General features: G+C 45.6%; 1 protein-coding gene across 4 annotated transcripts in view; it reads right to left on the bottom strand.

Moving 5' to 3' along the window:
• Positions 1-19589, bottom strand: part of MLLT10 (MLLT10 histone lysine methyltransferase DOT1L cofactor) — a 99526-nt gene that overhangs the window by 59148 nt on the left and 20789 nt on the right. For all 4 annotated transcript variants that reach the window (XM_085876678.1, XM_085876677.1, XM_085876679.1 and 1 more), the window contains exons 2-5: positions 14490-14569; positions 14214-14268; positions 13552-13661; positions 12788-12891 (exon numbers count right to left, since the gene is read on the bottom strand). In XM_085876678.1, the coding sequence (XP_085732804.1) occupies positions 12788-12891; positions 13552-13661; positions 14214-14268; positions 14490-14569 (349 nt within the window). The remainder of the gene's footprint in view (positions 1-12787; positions 12892-13551; positions 13662-14213; positions 14269-14489; positions 14570-19589) is intronic.

The raw sequence follows: 19589 nt of genomic DNA, 5'->3' as shown, positions 1-19589 counted from the left end.
AGCTGAAATTCTCTGCACATGATGTACAAACATGCGCAAAGTAAAACGAGTGTTCATCGACGTCAGTAGGATGTCTAATAAATAAAGAAGTGGTAAGCACACCTGACGCTAGGCCGAGTTTTCAAACTTGGGCACGCTCATGAGGCTGCACTGTCAAAACGAAACATCTCAGAAGATGAAGAAAACAAGATCACATTTGTGCAAGTCGTGTTTTAAAATAACACTTCTTGCAATGAAACACATATCTTCCAGTCTCCTTGAACATTTTGAATAGAATAACTCCAACCCCTCATTTGTGACGGGCTTTTATACTAGTATCTGCATAATTCTCATGGGAAAATTATCATACAACAAGCTCGAATGAGCTCAGATCCTCGCCCTCTTAATGATGACATCATAAAAACGAATATGACGTCATTGTGATGTATCAGGTTTGCGATAAATTATCTGTGCTAATGCCCGGCTTGATTCCCGCAAACAAAATTCAAAAAGCTTGCCTAGTTTCGGAGATAATTTTTTAGGCGATTTCCATTAGCGGAGATATTTTGACGTCATAACTTTTTTTCGAGGAGGAATTTTCAAAATTGGAGATGGTTACTGTCTGCGCAGGCTATTTTTACATATATATGCCAAGTTTCAGGAAGTTTCGATGAAAACTGTAGGCTGTGAAACAAAAAAGTCCACAAGAACAATGTGAGTAAGACTTAGAGATCCTCCACGAGGATCTAAAAATGTAAAGTTTCAAATACGCTTGAGTAATAGTTATGGCCCCATAGAATGAGTAAGCCTGGTGTTTCCTTTATGGTTTCGGGTGGTGGGCTTGGAATCCGAGGATCCTGAGTTCAAATCCAACTCGGATGTTGAATTAATACCAGGTGGGGTTGACTCTGCCCGTCATCCTTCCGAGGTCAGAAAAATGAGTGCCAGCTTGCTGGTATCCTGTGTCAGAGTGGCGACCCGTCCAGGATTGTGCCCAATAGCCAAGGAGACTGCTTAGGCAGCACCGACGCTCTGCACAGAGTATGGTCCCAATGGATGGATGGATTTCTACATTCTGGTCTAACTGGTTCGATGATTATTACTCACAATCTCTTATAATACGTGGTAACAATATAAAATAATAACCAGAAGGTGGAGGGAAGGTGGGTGCACGGGATTGCTTTCAGAAGGTTAAAAAAAAAAAAAACATAAATTGCGCAGTGGGAGGAGGAGAGGGAGGAGTGGTGGGTAGACCCCAATTCTCTCTATATAAATGTGTATCACTTAGCATCGTCTGCTGGAAGTGCAGACCTCAGACATTATTACCTAGGCCCGTGTTGGTATCCTCAGGCGGTATGACTGTATCTGTCCGTTTCGTACATAATTCCTGAAAATATTGGAAAGCATTCACTCTTGGGAGTGCCGAGGGCCATATAACCACACTCATATGTGCCCATTGACAAATTACATACAGATCTACATTATGCATATGCATGGTGAGTCCACACTTGCTCACAAGAGCCCCGAGGGCCATATGACTCCACTCATATGTGACCATCTACAAGCAGAGTATGAATCTAGATGTCATAGAAATGGGGGAATTAACTTGGCCGTAAAGATAGGTTGGTTCTTTGCGAATAATAACAACAATACATACGTATGTTGTTCATGTCCGACTTAAGTTCCCATGTCTACTTGAGGAATTACGTGTTGAAAGATGGTAGTCGGGTTGAAGTCAACCACCAAAGTTTTCCGAAGAGGTTTGAAGCCGATCGGATCAGCCCGTTTTAAAGCGCCAGGGATCAGTCACCACCACAAACCAACTTGCACTTCACAAAAATAATTGTCAACTGTTTCTGATTGCAATGCAAGCCAATATAACCATTTTATAGCCAACTCTTCCTTTTGTAGGACTTTTATAGGATTTGGTATTTGGAAGAGGATTTATCCCTTTTACTCTTCCCCACTCATTCACGCAACCAACCATCTGATGTTTCAGTATTATGCATGCGTAACCCTGGCGAAGGTACGTCATATTCTCGCTGTAGCCGAAGATCGAGACGTCGCGGCATGCAGATACAGCCCATGTCACACTTTTCCCAGTGAATGTTTCATAAAAGGTTAAAATATCCATCAAAAGCTTTTGCAGGTACTTCAACGATGAATAGTTTGCTGCCAGAACAATTTTAAACTCTCCTTTGAGCTTCTCTTGAAAATAAAATAAACAAAGTTAAGCCGTTTGTACATGCGATAATATTGTTGCAGATACGGGGTTAGAGACTTGCCACGAGGGTAAGCACTCAGGTCCCTCTTGAACGCCCAGTCCGGAGGCCGCCGGGCACAGACAACTCCACATGACGGCGGGTTGCCAGGCAACCGTGAAAGCCGATTGGTACTGCCAACCCTGGCAGGGTTACACTACTTCGCATGATACCGTTTCCAGAGGATTGACCGTACCAAGCGAGGTTCATGCCCTCGATGTGTACTTGCGTTAACTTACCGTATCAGGTGCAGCCGAGCGGAGCTGCGAAGTGCACACCGGCTAATAAAGGCCAATTAGTGGGGTAGAACTTCCCGGGTAACTACGTGCAGACCACGCTGAACCAATAGTACAGTCAAAATGTCGGATGACCTCCCACAAATTGCAACGAAAGCAAACACAACAGATTTTGATTCCTGGATATGTCCTCAGTGACAGAAAAAAGTCCTAAGGGATCCTCCGAGGGAAAAGTCCTGAAATCATGGAAATCCAATAGGGCCACCACCTGGCTTCAGGGAAAATGAGAAAATTGTAAAGATTGATATTGTTGCGAATTCGCGCACGCCGGCGTGCGAGCGGCCACGTAACTCGAATCGCGGCACGTCGCCCACCGGACGGACAATTCTGTCGTGACCCTCTTGGACTAATGCCGGGAACTAGTCACGGGTGGGCCTTTCGGCCTCACCACGATCGTACCAATCGGCCCCCCGCGTGGGATAGGGTTGTCCGCCAAATTCGACCTACCTAAGTACCCACACGGAGGGTAGACTGGGCGATCGCACCTCGCCGCAGGTCGACTCCGGACACGGGCCACTTAAGCGACCCGTTCCATACTATCGGGATAACCGAGCGGTGTTATCGTCGACCTCGACGGTTCCGATTAATTATCGGGCGTATTAAGCCCACGACCAACCCTTTACGTGAAGCAAGATGGAGATTCAATTAAAGAAAAGACGAAGCGAAACGGGAAAATAGTTCAACATAACGCACATTTATTCCGCGGCACACGGAGAGCACACATATACAATTACAACAATTATGCACCAAAAGCAGATGTTACAAAAGAAACACAACAATTCAGATCTATTACCGATTACGCGAGCAAACGGCAACACTTACACAGTTTTACTTTACAGACGGCGCCAACAACACACGTTTACACAGAAACAAAAGAAAAGGGCCACCCTCAAAGACAAGGGGGCAGACGGGGCGTGTGGGCCGCGAGACCGGGTGGATCCTACCCGTGTCTTGTGATGAGCCGCAAATGTGGCGGCGGTGCCCCGACTCCGCGCTCCTTCGCGGGTTTCGTTGGCACTGCTTGGAGTGGGGTGGGAACGGGGCCCCCTTTTCGCACTATCTCAGAGCGGGGGGGAAAAAGGGGGGAATTGTTGATGCTCTGGGGAAAGAGGATAGCTGGCTTGCTTGGGTCCCGCGACGAGCGACTCCACTGCGACCTCGTCGCCGACCGCTGTCTTCCTTGCCTCGGACCCGAGGTATCCGGTCCCCTCCGCAATTCTCCCCAGCCGACTGCAGCAAATCACCTCGACCGCGCTCCAGGCTTCCTCTCTCTGCAGCTCCCCGACAGACTCCGAACCCCGACAGACTCCGACCTCCAACAGACTGACTCTCCTCCAGACCCGACTTGACTGCCTCCCACTCGCCTTGACTCTTCGACCTTCCTGACTCCAACTCACTGCCTCCAACCTTCTCTCCAACTCAAAACTGACAAACTCGCCCCGCGCTCGGCGCTTTATAGTCCGGCAAGAGAACCCATATGCAAATTTCTGGATCAGAACGAGCTCGGGGGTGGAGCCACGCTCGCCCATTGGACGGAGAAAAAGGGGCGTGAGTCTCCCCTGATCCTCGAATTTGCATATCTCGACTTTACACCGACGCGCCTGGAGGCGGGGCCAAACCGCCCCGCGCTTGCTGATTGGATGGATCAGAAGTGGGCGTGTATCATTCCTGATCCGACTTCTCCTCGGAAAGGCCGCTATTTGCACCTGCGGCTCGGCGCGCGTCCCGCACGAGGCCAGGACAGCCTGACGCTCGGTGCCCACAAGCGGTGCGGGAATGGCCGCAGAAGGAGAGGCGAAGGTGGTGGAGGGTTTAAAGTGGTGGTCCATGGCCATGGTGACGTTTGGAATGGCGGTGATGCGATGTTTGCGGGAGCGAGTTGTGAAGGTAAAGGTCGTGGCTGTTGGCGTTGTTGTTGTTGTGAAGCGGCGTTGCGATTGGTGGTTGTTGTGTGATGGCGGTTGAGACGTGGTTGGTTCAAAATAAAGATAGAACAGAAAAACAGCTATCTTTAAGGGTGGCAGCCCGAATGAATCACATTTATTCCCTCTAAACAACGGGTTTGGGGCTGACTACACATGTACTTACAGAGATATCTCACCTACAGGACCTGAATGGTGGTTTGCGAATTTCCTCAACCGCAACAATATTTTAAGATGTAAATATATGTTTTTCTGCATTCTAATTGTGTCTAGTTATGGTCAGTACATTGATATACAAGAATAATTATAAAAAAGTGAAATGTATTGACAGTAAAATAAAAAATTATAGCTTTTTTGTCCAAAAATGTCAATTTTTTTGTCCCGAAAAAAAAAATATTTACCTGATCCTGATTTTAGCTCCTGGACAAAAAAAAAAGAAACGTTGAAGACACAAGATGAAATCAAGTCTATGGAAATACAATATAATTATGTAAATCATTGAAACATGACAAAATTCACAATTCCACTCGGGGCAATCACATTTGCCTGATGAAGGTTTCGAAATGAAAATGAAAATTCGCATTAAACTCAGAAACTACATTCATTATACACTTACTATACATGTTGAGAAAAATCAAGCATATTAAAGTTAGAACTCGACAATGTCGTCATCATCCTCATCATTGTCACATGAAGTGTTTGTGCAGCCAGAGCCCCTGCAGTTTCCACAAGCTGGAATGGACTCAATGTTGTGCTTCTTGCATGTGCATCTAAATGGTGCTACATTCAGCCTGGCAGTTGCACCTAATAACATGTAACATCTTTTCAGGAGCTGGAGCTATTGATGTCTGAAGTGGCACAAAACCCTCGTCACACTTCTGCCAACCTCAGTCTGTGGAAGAAGTATGCAAGTCTGACGTCTTGAAACGAATCAAAGACCACCTTCAGAAGCATGCTGAGTCTGCAAAGATATATTCTAGAACTTCAGCGCTCTGGGTTCAGTATATGGACATGCTAGACATTCTAGACGCAAATACATCCGGGCAGAGCGCACTGGGAACTGGGCACTACATCTACAGGCCATCCAGGAAATGCTGCCTTACTTGGCAGCCTTGGGCCACAACCTGTATGCCAAATCTGCGAGGGTGTATCTGCAGCAGATTTCCAACCTCAAAACTCAACATCCCAATGTCCAACAACGTTTTGATGAGGGGTTCCATGTGGTTCGACGAAGTGATCGCCTGTGGGCAGGACTTTCATCTGACCTGATCATCAAACAAGTTCTGATGAGAAGTTTGAAGACCAGCGGGGGGCTCACACGAGGGCGAGGAATGACAGAGCAACAACGGCTGGTATGGCTACTATCAGTGCCTGCCTCTGCAGAAATAAACAAGGCAATGCAGGAGCTCACAAGTGTGAACTACAACACTGGAGAGCAGAAGAAGGACATGACCAAGGCAAGACAATCTCGTGACTGGAAGGACACACTATCAGCTCTTCAGTATTTACAGGAACGGAATCCGTTGAGTAGTGATCCACGTCTGAGGAACATTGCCACTGGAGTTCATGCACACCCCACCATCAACGTCGATACAGCACATGCTGTAGGAGCCAAAAATATTGAAATCTATGGATGGGAAAAACACCTGCAGAGTACACATTTAAGAGGAAAGACCAAGTTGTCACCCTCGGCATGAAGTCATCTGTCAAGATTGATGGAGAGCAAGTCCAGGTTGACCCACAACTCCTCTTCCAGAGACTGATCACTGTTGCACAGACAGCAGAAGAACTGGAGTCAGCCTTCAAATATGAACTGTGCAGCTATCCACCAGCCCTCTTTGATTCCTCTCTTCAGATCCGAGAAGCACACAAGCCAGTCTTTGCTGATGCCATCTGGGATCTTCTTGGATCCGATGTCCCAGCCGATATCCCCAATGATGGGCAACAGTATGTTTTGGATGGCGGGGTACTTGTTCAATGCATTCCATGGTCTCGTGGATCTACATACAGAGACATATACCACCAGTACACTGATTATGTAACGAAGAAGTACGGAGATGCCATAGTCGTGTTTGATGGTTATGAGAGTAGCAACACGAAGGACATGACACATGAGAGACGATCTAAAGAGAATGCTGGCACTTCTGTGATATTTACAGCTGACATGAGTCTCATAATGAAGAAGGAACAGTTTCTTGCCAATAGGCAGAATAAACAGCGATTCATTTTTATGTTGAGTGAAGAGCTTCAGAAGAAGAACTGTGAGACACACCATGCCTCAGGGGATGCTGATCTCCTGATTGTACTGAAGGCCGTGCAGTCTGCGACTGTCACCAACACTGTGTTAGTTGGTGATGACACAGACCTCCTCGCTCTCCTATACTACCATGCAAGCTTAGAATCCCATGACCTCTTCTTTTGTCCCGAGCCAAAGAAGAACACGAAGAAGCCTCGCATCTGGAACATCAAGGCTACAAAGAAAATGATTGGTACAGACATATGCAAGCACATACTGTTTATACATGCAGTTCTTGGGTGCGACATGACATCCCATCTTCATGGGATTGGAAAGGGAGCTTCCCTCAAAAAGTTCAAAGCAAACAACACATTCCGTGAGCAGGCCAAGGTTTTTGATACATATCCAGCTTCCGTATCTGATGTGGCAGATGCAGGAGAAAAAACATTGGTGATAATCTACAACGGAAAGTCAACTGACACCCTGGACACCCTCCGGTATCAGCGGTACTGGGACAAGGTGGCTTGGAGCTCCTCTCATGTGCAACCACAGACGTTACCACCAACATCAGAAGCAGCAAAGTATCACAGCCTGCGCGTGTATCTGCAAGTCCAAGAATGGAAGGGATGTGCAGATGAACTTCTTCCGACAGACTGGGGTTGGCAGAAGTGTGACGAGGGTTTTGTGCCACTTCAGACATCAATAGCTCCAGCTCCTGAAAAGATGTTACGTGTCATTAGGTGCAACTGCCAGGCTGAATGTAGCACCATGAGATGCACATGCAAGAACACAACATTGAGTGCACTCCAGCTTGTGGAAACTGCAGGGACTCAGGCTGCACAAACACTCCATGTGACAATGATGAGGATGATGACGACATTGTCGAGTTCTAACTTTAATACGCTTGATTTTTCTCAACATGTATAGTAAGTGTATAATGAATGTAGTTTCTGAGTTTCATGTGAATTTTCATTTTCATTTCGAAACCTTCGTCAGGCAGATGTGATTGCCCCGAGTGGAATTGTGAATTTTGTCATGTTTCAATGATTTAGATAATTATATTGTATTGCCATAGACTTGATTTCATCTTGTGTCTTCAACGTTTCTTTTTATCTTGACAAAACAAAGTTTTTGCAAGATATGTTAGTCAGCTTGTATGTTTGATTTTTTTTTTGTCTGTAATCACGTATAAAAAAATTCTGCAGAGCAGTTATCATTGGAAATTTTTGTAACTTCGCATATCAGAGGCCTATAGAGGTCCCTTTCAGTGCACAAAATTTTGAAGGTCAAGGTCAAGGTCACTGTCGCAAATCAGGGGAGTCGACGAAACCCTTATTTTTGAGTAATTTTGATTGGATCGTCTTCAAACTTCATGGGAATATAGTTCATGGTCTGGCGCTCAGCTGATTAATTTTTGGTGGCGATCGGCTTTGACCTTCATGGTTAGCGCCTGAGGTCAAACATATTTGACCCCAAGGTCAAATTTTCAAGTTTTAGGAACCATATCGTGTAGTACCTCAAATTGAACACCTCGATGAGTGCTTTCTAGATATGTCAAGCTTGAGACATTATGTCGTCATTTGGTGACGTTATGAGGCAAAAGCATATTTTTCATGGTTACTCTGTAGAACGATTCTCATCGGAATCTCTCGTCGGCAGATATTCCTCAAGGAGTCGCTCCTGGTGGATAGCAGCTCTGTTCACCTCAGTGTGACCTTAAAGAAGTCACACGTGGTCACCTTTTGGCAAGATACGGCTCACCCTGCGGGTGACATTGGCTTTTTTTTGTCCAGGAGCCAAAATCAGTATCAAGTAAATTTTTTTTTTTTTTCGGGACAGAAAATTGACATTTTTGGACAAAAAAAAAGGCTATAATTTTTTTATTTTACCCTCAATACATTTCACTTTTTTTTTTTAATAATTATTCTTGTATATCAAAATACTGACCATAACTAGAAACAATTAGAATGGAGAAAAACATATATTTACATATTAAATATCAATCTTTACAATTTTCTTTTTCCCCGAAGCCGGGTGGCGGCCATATTGGATTTCCATGATTTCAGGACTTTCTCCCCGGAGGATCCCTTAGCACTTTTTTTTCTGTCACTGAGGACATATCCAGGAATCAAAATCTGTTGAGTTTGCTTTTGTTGCAATTTGTGGGAGTTTGACCAATTATTTCTGCTAAAATGCCTGTACTACAATGGAGGAAAAGACAGAACGAGCTGAGGACATTTATAATCCAAGAAATTTATTATATTACCATCACCAAAGGATTCGGAGAGGGTTTTACATTTGGGTCCATCTTTTTGTAGTCTGTCTGTTTGTCCGCACAGAACTTTCGTGTTTTTCTCCGCAACTGCTCATCGGATTGAGAAGAAATTTTCACCATTGGTGTGACTACTCATGTCGAATGTTTTGATGATAATTATGACATCATAGGTCACATGATTTGGCAGCCATATTGAATTTAACCAAAAACCGATAAAAATCTTCTCCAGAACGGCTAGAGTGCTAGACAAAGAGGGAAACTTTACACAAGTGCTCCCCAAACCATGGGTGTACCAGTGGCACATAGCAAGTACTCCTCATGGGGAATGAGTTTGGTATTTTTCTGACATCATCTGTGCCTTCATTATGACATCATAATTGCATATGTAGAACGCTACATCCGATCAGTCTAAAAAATTTTGAGGGCAATCTAGGGATAAAATGGTCCATAAATTTTTTTTTGATGATGTCATCAGTCATGTGATCGGCAGCAATTTTTTTGTTTGTTTGTTTTTTTTTAAACTTTCAAAAATCTTCTTCTCTGAAATGGCTGAAAATATAGAGGCAAACACTTCACACAAATGACCGCCTATCCATGAGAAACAAAAGTCATACCTATGACGGCATAGGTTACATGGTTTGGCAGTCATATTGGATTTACACGAAAACCTATAAAAATACACCACTTAAAAGAAGTCCTGGCGAGGGTTTGCAATCTCTGATCGCTCTTTTTCTTGTTCACAAAGCAAGGGCGAGGAAAGGTCATGTGGCACAATAAAAGGTTTAATACAAGCAAAGCAATGTGTACAGCAGGGGAAAGCAAGGATTGATGAGGTGCGGGAAAAGAAAGGCAATTATTCACAAAACAAAGACACAGGGCAAAGCTATTCCAATCTTAACTTTACACAAACACGACAGGCACCATCAGACACACACCCGAGGGAATTATAGTGGCAAGAGAGACGAGAGAAATGTTGAGGTGTGAACAACCTCTCTGTACCTGGCGCAGTGATGCACCAATGCAACCCAGTCGCTTAGGAGGGGGAGGAAGGAAGAAAACTGGGGGTGTTATGGTGCGTGAGTGGGGAGATGCAAATGATTGGCAGATGAGGCAGAGAGGAAGGTGCAAAGATGTGTCAGGGGGTTTTGGAAACAAAGGAAAGAGCGCGTGAGAGGAAGACTTAACGTGAGTGTAAAGAGATCTGTACGTGTAATTGTTTAACGGACTGAGGTGGCGCTCAGTCTGGTGTCTGCCTTTCCGTTCCACCACTCCGTGACACCAGGAACAAGAAAGGCTGGGCCAGATTCGAGAAGGGCGGGTGGGCGGGCCAGACGAGAGAAGAAGAGAAGAAGAGAAGAAGAGAAGAAGAGAAGAGAAGAAGAGAAAAGAAGAAGAGAAAAGAAGAAGAGAAGAAGAGAACTGGCCAGATCGGAGTGGTCTCTAATTTTCCAGCGGGGGCAGCACTTGAGAGCGGAACAGGTAGAGTGATGGGTGTTTCCCTGCACCCTCATTGACGCATGGACTCGAACCACTGTGTTGACCTCCGGCGAGGATTTCCCACCGGAAATGGCCCCATTTGCTTCACACTTTGCCACGCAACGGAGCTCCCAGAACAGCATGGGGTGATTGCGCACCCTGTCCGTGAGCGTGTCTCCTCGTCCCCGCTGGTCCCTAAAGGTGGTGGTGGTCGTTAATCATGACTGTGGTTGAGCGATGGCAGCAGTGTAGTGTAGCGGTTACAGTGCGGCAAGTTCGTGATGGTGATGGCGGTCGTCGAGATTGTGAAGTCAATAGTGAGTGGAGACGAGCTTGGGTTGTGGTCTGATGTCGTGGGGAATTTTGGGAAGGCGTTATGGTTGTTGCAGGAATGTTGCAGTGTTGGGGCCCAAATATGGCAAAGGTTGGAATGAAATGTCCATTGAGGAATGGCGTACAGTTCGAACGGGGATGTTGCGGTATATGTAAATGAGGCTGTGGCTGTGCGGTCTGCTCTGTGGCATGCATGCATGAAGGAAAGCAGGTCGTGTGTGAAATAAAGTAAAATAAAATAGATAAGAGAATAAAGAATGGGATACAAGATCGGCCTAAAAGCCCTCGCAGCGCATTTTGTCCTTTCAACCCATGAGACATCAAGGAAGGGTTATCGAAAACAGATACTAATGAAATAACTCTCTTGGGATCACTATATGTTGTTTGCCATTGCCTAGGAGAGCTGGTTTTACAGAACTGCAACAATATTATCATTTTCAAACATACAATAATCACTAGCTTATTATAGCATTTTTAATATTTTTTTATTTTGCAGGTTCATAGAAATAGGTGTGGAAAGTGGTCTTTTCAAAGCCCTATTGCCATGCCTCATTGCACCCACATTAAACCATGCCTTTTGCATCGGATGAAAATAGGGTGCAAATGATGTCAGCAGAATCATCGTTAGGCAATAGGCACAACATGATACCACTCAAGAATGAAAATGGAACGAGAACGACACTCGGGAGAGCGCATACCTCCGCCAGGCTGAACAGTTTACGTTTTGTATCCCACCGATAGGCCTGATCTGCATCCGGACCTGAATCGAAATCTAATTGGCTTGTTCTCGTCACCAACCCAACTCATCGACCAAGTTGTCAGAACCCATCCACAACTTTTGGAAATATCACCTTGCACTGCACATCGTTTTTGGCCCAATCTCTCAATTATGAAGAATCACTTTAAATATTTTAAAATTCTCCCATTGCGATCCGGATCTTCAGCAAAATCGAATCAATTCGTCCTTCTCACACACCCAACCTATGCACCAAGTTTCGTCTGAATCAGTCCATAACTTTTTGAGATATCGTGCTATGTATCATTTTGGCCCGATCCATCAATGGTGAAGAATCACTTGAAAATTCTAATATCTGGATCCCGATCTTCACCAAAATTTAATCAATTCCTCCTTGGCAGATACCCAAACTGTCCACCAAATTTCGCTGAATCTGTTCATTACTTTTTGAAATATCCTGCTCACCTCACAGACAGACAAACAGGGGTGAAAACCTAACCTCCGTCCACCTTCGCTGACGGAGTTAATGAGAACAGCACTAGGTAGAGTGCATACCTCCGCCAGGCTGGACAGTATACGTTTTACAGCTCACGGATATCCTGGATCCGAATCCAGACCTGAACCAAAATCTCAAGGGCGAAGACACAAATGTGAAAAACATTCGGAAAAAAACAACAAAAAAAATAACAGGTGAAAACATAACTTCCATACAACTTCAGTAGTGGAGGTAACAAGGCAGACGATTTGATAATGCAGTGCCTTGCCAAGGTATATAGATTACAGTAGATCTGAGAATGAATGATCTATATTAAAGTAGATCTGTGCATGGACACCATCTCATTGACACACAGACATGCAGTTCACGCTTCCCCAACGTCTCCCATCCCTTCAGCAACAGGTAAGGCGAACAAACCAATGGCTCTTGTGGGAGTAGAAAAACCACTGAGCTGAAGTCTATCGTCGACAGAAAAGTTAAATGTCTCCATTTGCATCTCCTTCTCCATAACTTCTTAAATTCTTTTCATTTGAAACATTAGGATAAGGTTTTTGAATGTATCAAACTACTTGCCATTAAAAAAGGTAAATAAAAGAAATAAATAAATGGAAATTATTAACATTTTGGAACATATAAATTCATCTTCGGTAACTCCACAAATGTTTGAAGCACAAACATCCCAAATCAACCAAAACCATGATTGCTAAAGCCTGAAAATAATTTGCTTACGACAAAGGAACAAATTGCACACCCAGACCTGCGACTGTATCACCTCACCAGGTCACGTGGAAGGCTTGCCGGCAGCCATGCTTGTTGCACGTCATACATGCCCCAGTGGCCGCCTTGCTCTCTCGACCCTGCTCCTCACAGATGTAGCAAGTCTGAAAGGTGACCGCATTCATGGATCAGGTAAGGAGAAACGTAGAAAACCAGGCCGCAGGTAAGGGAAACATTTTTTTTTTTTGGTATACCTTGTCGAGGCTCGTATGAGAGCTAACACACAACACACAGCAAGGGGGGCATGAGACAAGAGGGGCGGGAGTGGGAAGGACAAAACAGTGGGGAACAGAGACATTCGGAGATCTGAGGAAGGGAGAGGGAAGGGGTGGGGAACATGAGGTATACAAGATGGATATTACAGGGACTTTCAGGAAGGAAAGCAGGGAATTTGAAGGAGGTGGGTTTGAGGTGGACTAACGGGGGTAGAAAAGATCGAGAATTTGGATGGGGGATGATAAGACGTGGTGGTGAACAGCTGTTTTGAAGGCCTGGAGGGAAGAATGGGATTGAACAGAGTGAGGGAGTTTATTCCAAAGGTGGGAAAAAAGAGGAATGAAAGAGTGAAGGTGAGCAGCGATTCGTGATTTTGGTAGTTTTACCAGAAGGGGGTTGTTGGCTGACTTTCAACGCCCTGAAGAAATGTGGTGGAGACAAATTGCAGACAGAGCAGGGGAGGGGGGGGGGCGGGGCCGAGACCGAAGAGGAGACGGCAGTGGAGGAAATTTTTTTTGTTGGAAGTGGAGGAAATGACCGCCACATACCTTGTTGTACCGCTCATGAGGAACATACTGCAGCACGATGGGCTCCATGGTAGATACGTTGGCAAACTGTACTTCTGGGATGTACAGCGCGCATACAACGTGTGCCCAGCCTGTGCACACATTGCCATTGCATTGGCTTTCATATCTGACGACAAATCACAATAGGCAGCAACATTCGCTGCCAACACTGATAATAACAAACAAATTCTTTTTTTTTCAAAAAGTAACAATGGGCATAAAGAAAAATCCAACTTAATGTTTTTTTATTCCTCCACAGCAGTGTGTGACGGATGCCGTGAACTTTAAGGATAGTCTCTCAGTTGACAAATCGTAACGGTTGGGTAAGAAACAAACATTCAAATAACAAACAGCAAAAGGAAAAAAACAACCGAAGCGGCACTCGGACACAAACACCGCATCCGAATGGATCAATAAAAAATTCAACAATGAGGGAAACGAAAGAACGACATGAAGAATGAACCGTTGACAGCCGGCCTCAAAGTTCTTGACTTGCATCGCATTCGAGCAAGAGGAAAATTGCGAAGAAACGAAGGTGAAAAAGAAAACGACATGCAGGATAGACAAGGGAACGGAAGGAGGAAAGAAGGAGAGAAAGAGCACCTGGCACGATAGAACATGTCATTCTAAATGATTCAAATCACCTCCATTGTCCGTTCTCTTCAGAGCTCCATCCTTATGAGGACACAATTCACATCTCTGTGGGTGAAAAGCATCATATTACCCATGAATCCCATAATCGAAAGAATACTTGCATAATCGATGAGCAGGTTGTTGAAACAAAAATAATAATAATAATAATAATAATAATAATAATAATAAAACTAACAAAGCATACGGTTCAATCTGGAGGTGAAGCAAGTAGATTATGTAAAATTGGGGTTTTGTGACATGTACACCCGAATGGCGGTGCTTCTTACCACCCTGGCAGCTCGTTCCTGAGACTCACACTTGCGGCAGAACCAAGGACCCGTCGGTACGTGAACAATGCCATAACAAGCTGCGGGAAAGGGAAACAGAGATGCCACTCAGACTCATCATGACATGTGGGCTTTAGAAGACTTGAGGCTGACTGATACTACGGTATGCCATGTACCAGCTGACACTACATTTAACATTGAGCATTTTAGTGTTTTACATAGACCAAGCTGGAGTTGCATTTTAATCTACAGTTGGTGGGGAAAAAAATGAAAACACCTGGGTAAATGAGGACAACAAAGCAACGGCTTCCACACAGGTGTGGCCCATGTTTTACTTTAGTAAATAACATCCCCAGCATACTTCAGGTCATGTGTTAAAATATGACCACTGGACCTGGAGCTTAGCTGGGCCCTGGTCCAAGGATGTAACCCTAATTTGGAAGCATTCTGACTGGGGGGGGGGGGGTCTGGAGAATAGGATTTTTGAAGAAATTTGCATGGCCGCCATTTTCGCCTACTTAAAGTCGCATGACCAGAACGAGCTTTGCAATCCCCATTACCAGTCGGGAGCAGAATGTTGCTGTCAAATTACAGCCAGATCGGCCTTGCTGTTTCGCCGGAGAAGTCAAAATAGGAGACGGATGGACATTCAGACAGATGGAGCACGATGACAATACCTTATTTGGAATTCTGGATAAGCTAAAAATGCTGCACAGGCCTGGTTACCTATAATTATGGTTAGCATGGCTGCAAGAGGAGGCCCCCTGCCAATGCCCCATCAGCAGAGCACGTGTGGTCGCCCAAAGGTTTGATGAGCATGACACTGATGTTCTCAATATGTCATGGCCTTCTCAGTCACCAGATCCAAACCCAATCGAACATTTATGGGATATTCCGAAATGACGCCCGAGTCAGCAACTTTGACCTCCATCAAACAGGTGGGAGTTGATTAACTTTCTCGTGGAAGAATGGTGCCGCATCCCTCCTGCAGAATTCCTGACGCTGGTGGACTCCACACCATGACACATACATGCCACACTGGCCGCACGTGTGGTCCGACGCCCGATTAAATGACTTTACATTGGTGTTTCCATTTTTTGTCCACTTCCTGTATATACTATAAACACGTAAGTATAAGACATCTTATAAATATTTTCAAGTGTTTGTTTGTTTTCGTGCTTTGTATGTTATTCTTTCACGGTCAAACCGTAGCACCTCGAGGCCCCAAATTTTGGATGAAGGTACGTTGGCCTTGACATCTGTTTTGAGGTCACCAAAGGTTGCTATGAAGTGTATATTGGGTGTGCTGCCACCGGCCCACAAAAAAAGGTCACCACCATGAGGTCAATAACTCTATAGATTTTCAATGTTCAAAACATCTTGAAACCACCGCCAGGAAAAGCTAACTCGGCTGGGTAATGCCGAGATTCCCCCCCACCCCCGGGGCAGCGCCGGGTATCCCCCCCACCCCTCCACCCCTGGGCACCCCCTCAAGTACAACACTACATATTAAGGATGAAATGTAACTTCAAGCTTTCGAAGCAATGTCTGAAAGACCCCTTGGGATAGGAATAAATCCATGGGCACGTTTCCGGCTCATTGGCAGTCATCTCTATCGAAATGGCTTTGTTGAATTGAAGGTTTAGAAAAACAAAAATATCATCATAAAATAGCTAAGCAAATGTACCTCAGCCCCAAGACTAAAGTGCACGGTCAAAAGAAGCTCGTCAATCAAAATACACATGCACGTTGGCCGAAAGCTCATGCTCATACACATACTCATCACAAAAATACGTACCTCCAAGCTCACATGGACAAAATACGTGGTCGTACCACAAACGTTTTTTGTTTGGGAACCACTGGCTATCATCTCGTGACGGCGGCTTTTTCAGTGAAAAGAAGGAAAAAAAAAAAATCAAACATTTTCACAAAGTTCGGGACATGCATCTTCGTCCCACGGCCAAAGTGCACAATCCCACAAAGCTTGTCCAACGACGGTAGTACAGCGAGTCCTCTATTTACATTGCTCATTATTTATGTTGTTTCACTGGAACGTCACCGATGAATTAGGGAACACAATTCGACTTAAAATGCATCGATTCATCACATAGTTGTTTTTCAAATAGAAAGATGGAATTTTTAAAGAAAACAATTGAAGGAAAGCAAAGGGCACACAAATAACTTCGGGGAGCTAAATAAGAGGATGTTCTCATTCAAAAAGGTAGAGATAAGGTGATGGATTATATGGAGATATTGTTGAGTGTTTGGATCAGAGGTAAAGGTCAACGGAAGGTGCCATTGAGTTTGATGGTGACACAGGAAAAAAGGAAAATCACTATTTCAGGACTTGTTCAGCAAGGACGGTGAGGGTTCAGCAAGGACGGTGAGGGTTCAGCAAGCTGATGGGTTCAACAGTGTACACATCGTTGGAACCTGTTATGACGTTTTTTTAGGTACTTGTTTAATTTTTTTGTGCACATTTTGACCAAAAGATGCCCTACCCCAGGAACGTATCCTAAATAGTTATTGTTGCGAATTCACGCCCACAGGCGTGCGGGCGGCCGCGTAACTCAAATTGCGGCACGTCACCCACTGGACGGACAATTCTGTCGTGACCCTCTCGGCCAACGCCGGAAACTAGTCACGGGTGGGCCTTTCAACCTCACCACAATCGTGCCAATCGGCCACCCGCGTAGGATAGGGTTGTTCGCCAAACTCAACCTACCCAAGTACCCACGCGGATGGTAAACCGGGCGATCGTACCTCGCCGCAGGTCGACTCCGGACACGAGCCGCTTGGGCGGCCCGTTTCGTACTATCGGGATAACCGAGCGGTGTTATCGTCGACCTGGACGGTTCAGATTATTTACCGGGCGTTTTGCACCCACTACGAACCCTTTACGTGAAGCAGGATGGAGAGTCAATTAAAAGGAAGGAGACGAAGCGAAACGGGCACAGTTCAACAAGCAAGCATTTTATTTACACACACACACAGACAAGCACGTATATACAGCCATACAGAATCAAAATGCACATAAAGCAAATGTAAGAGCTACAACCGACTATACACGTACACACGGCAACACTTATACAGTTTTACTTTACAGATGGCACCAACACACATTTACACAAAAGCAAAGGAAAGAAGCCACCCTCACAGACAAGGAGGCAGACAGGCCTGCAGGCCAAATGTGCGCGTGACCTGGAGGAGCGGCCAGGTCCGCGAGACCGGGGAGGTCTTACCCGCGTCCTCGTGACGCGTTGGTGGGCGGGCAAGCCGCAAATGTGGCCGCGCCGCTGTGCCCCGACTCCGTGCTCCTTGGCGGGTTTCTTTGGCACCACGTTTGGAGTGGGGTGGGAACGGGGCCCCCTTTTGCACCATCTCAGCACGGGGGAAAGGGGGAATTGTTGATGCCCTGGGGGAGTGGAGTGGCTGGCTGGCTTGGGTCCCGCGACGAGACGAGTGATCCCCCACACCGCAACCTCGTCGCAGACCGCCGTCCTTCCTGGCCTCGGACCCGAGCTCCCTTGCTTGCAGTTCCACCGCGCGCAATCGACTCCACTCCACCAATGCACGCTCCTTGTCCCCAAGAGCAACCTCTCGATGACACTGTCCAAGCAACTCCAAAACCCAACTCTCCTGCCCAATTCGCCTTGTGCTCGCCTTTTTATAGGCGGCACGAGCAGCCAATATGCTAATTTTAAGATCAGAACGCGATCGGAGGCAGGGCCACGCCGCCCCCCCCCCCGGTCAGCCATTGGTCGGGCAAAAATGGGCGTGAACCTCTCCTGATCCTAAAATTGGCATATACGGACTTCACATACACACGCTTGGAGGTGGGGCCAAGCCGCCCCGCGCTCGCCAATTGGACGGAGGAGAAGTGGGCGTGAAGTGTTTCTGATCCGAATTTCCCCTCGGAAAGGCCGCTATTCGCGCTCGCGGTTCGGTGCGTTCGGCACCAATCGCCGAACGGGCTCGAGACAGCCCGACGTTCAGTGTTCACAGGTGGTGCGGTTGTTGGTTGTGAAGGAGAGAGGCGAAGGTGGTGGAGGGTTTTCAGTGGTGGTTTGATGGTTATAGTGTCGTTTGGGAACGGCGGTGAAGCGATGTTTGCGGGATGGAGTTGTGAAGGTAAGGGTAGTGGTGGCTGTTTGCGTTGTTGGCGGCTTAATGGTTGAAAATAACAATAGAGAAAGAAAAAATGACTAACTCAAAGCGTCGCAGCCCGGATGACTCACATAAATTCCCTCTATACAATGGGTTTGGGCTAACTACACATGTACCTATGAAGATATCTCACCTGAGATTCACAATGCGAATTTCCACAGCCGTAACATTATTATTCGGTCAATGGTAAAATAAGGTTGATTTACGTCGTTTCGTTGAACATCATGTTTTCCAGGAACGCATCCCCAACGTAAATGGAGGACTTACGGGTACACACATGTAATAAAGCCCCAAGGCGGAAGCACGTGGTCACCAAACATGCACCCTAACACAAAGGGCCAGATTACGAGGCCAGACAATAACTGGGGGTCCACTGACCATCATCAGCACGGAGCAGGTTTGCAGCAAGCACGCGTCAATATTAAAGTTGTTATTTTTGTATTTTTAAAATCATCAAAGTAACTTCTGTTGCACGAATACAACAACGTGTAATAATTGATTTGGCAGTTTAATCAAGAAGTACTAGTTTATTCAAAAAATTTACACCATCGAGAAACACCTGGAGGTAGTGGCAAAGGGTTTGGGGGGGGGGGCACTGAACTGAAAATACATAGAATACTCATTGCCATTCACAACACACAGAGCGTGGTGTAGCTACCGGACACCATCTTGGTTGGTACTATCTGCTGGGCGAAGGTGGTCGCAGTCAGGTGTTTGTGTGTAATTTAGAACGAAAAACTATCGAGTTTTTCTTCACCTTTTATGCGACCGTTTTTCAATAGTAAACTTATCATAGCAACTATAACACTTTCCTTTCTCCTTTCCTGTTCACAATAGAGTTCGAGAACAAATATTGTTAATTTGGGAGCGTGAAGAACCCGGGCCATTTAAACGAAGCTCACGGAGATCAAGTCTGTCCATTTATTTAACAAT

The sequence above is a fragment of the Eptatretus burgeri genome, chromosome 4 (genome assembly GCF_056783735.1).
Source record: "Eptatretus burgeri isolate ZD-2024b chromosome 4, Ebu_testis_v1, whole genome shotgun sequence".
Classification (NCBI taxonomy): domain Eukaryota; kingdom Metazoa; phylum Chordata; class Myxini; order Myxiniformes; family Myxinidae; genus Eptatretus; species Eptatretus burgeri.
Note: the sequence above shows the minus strand (reverse complement) of the source record. Positions and strands in the feature narration are given on the sequence as shown.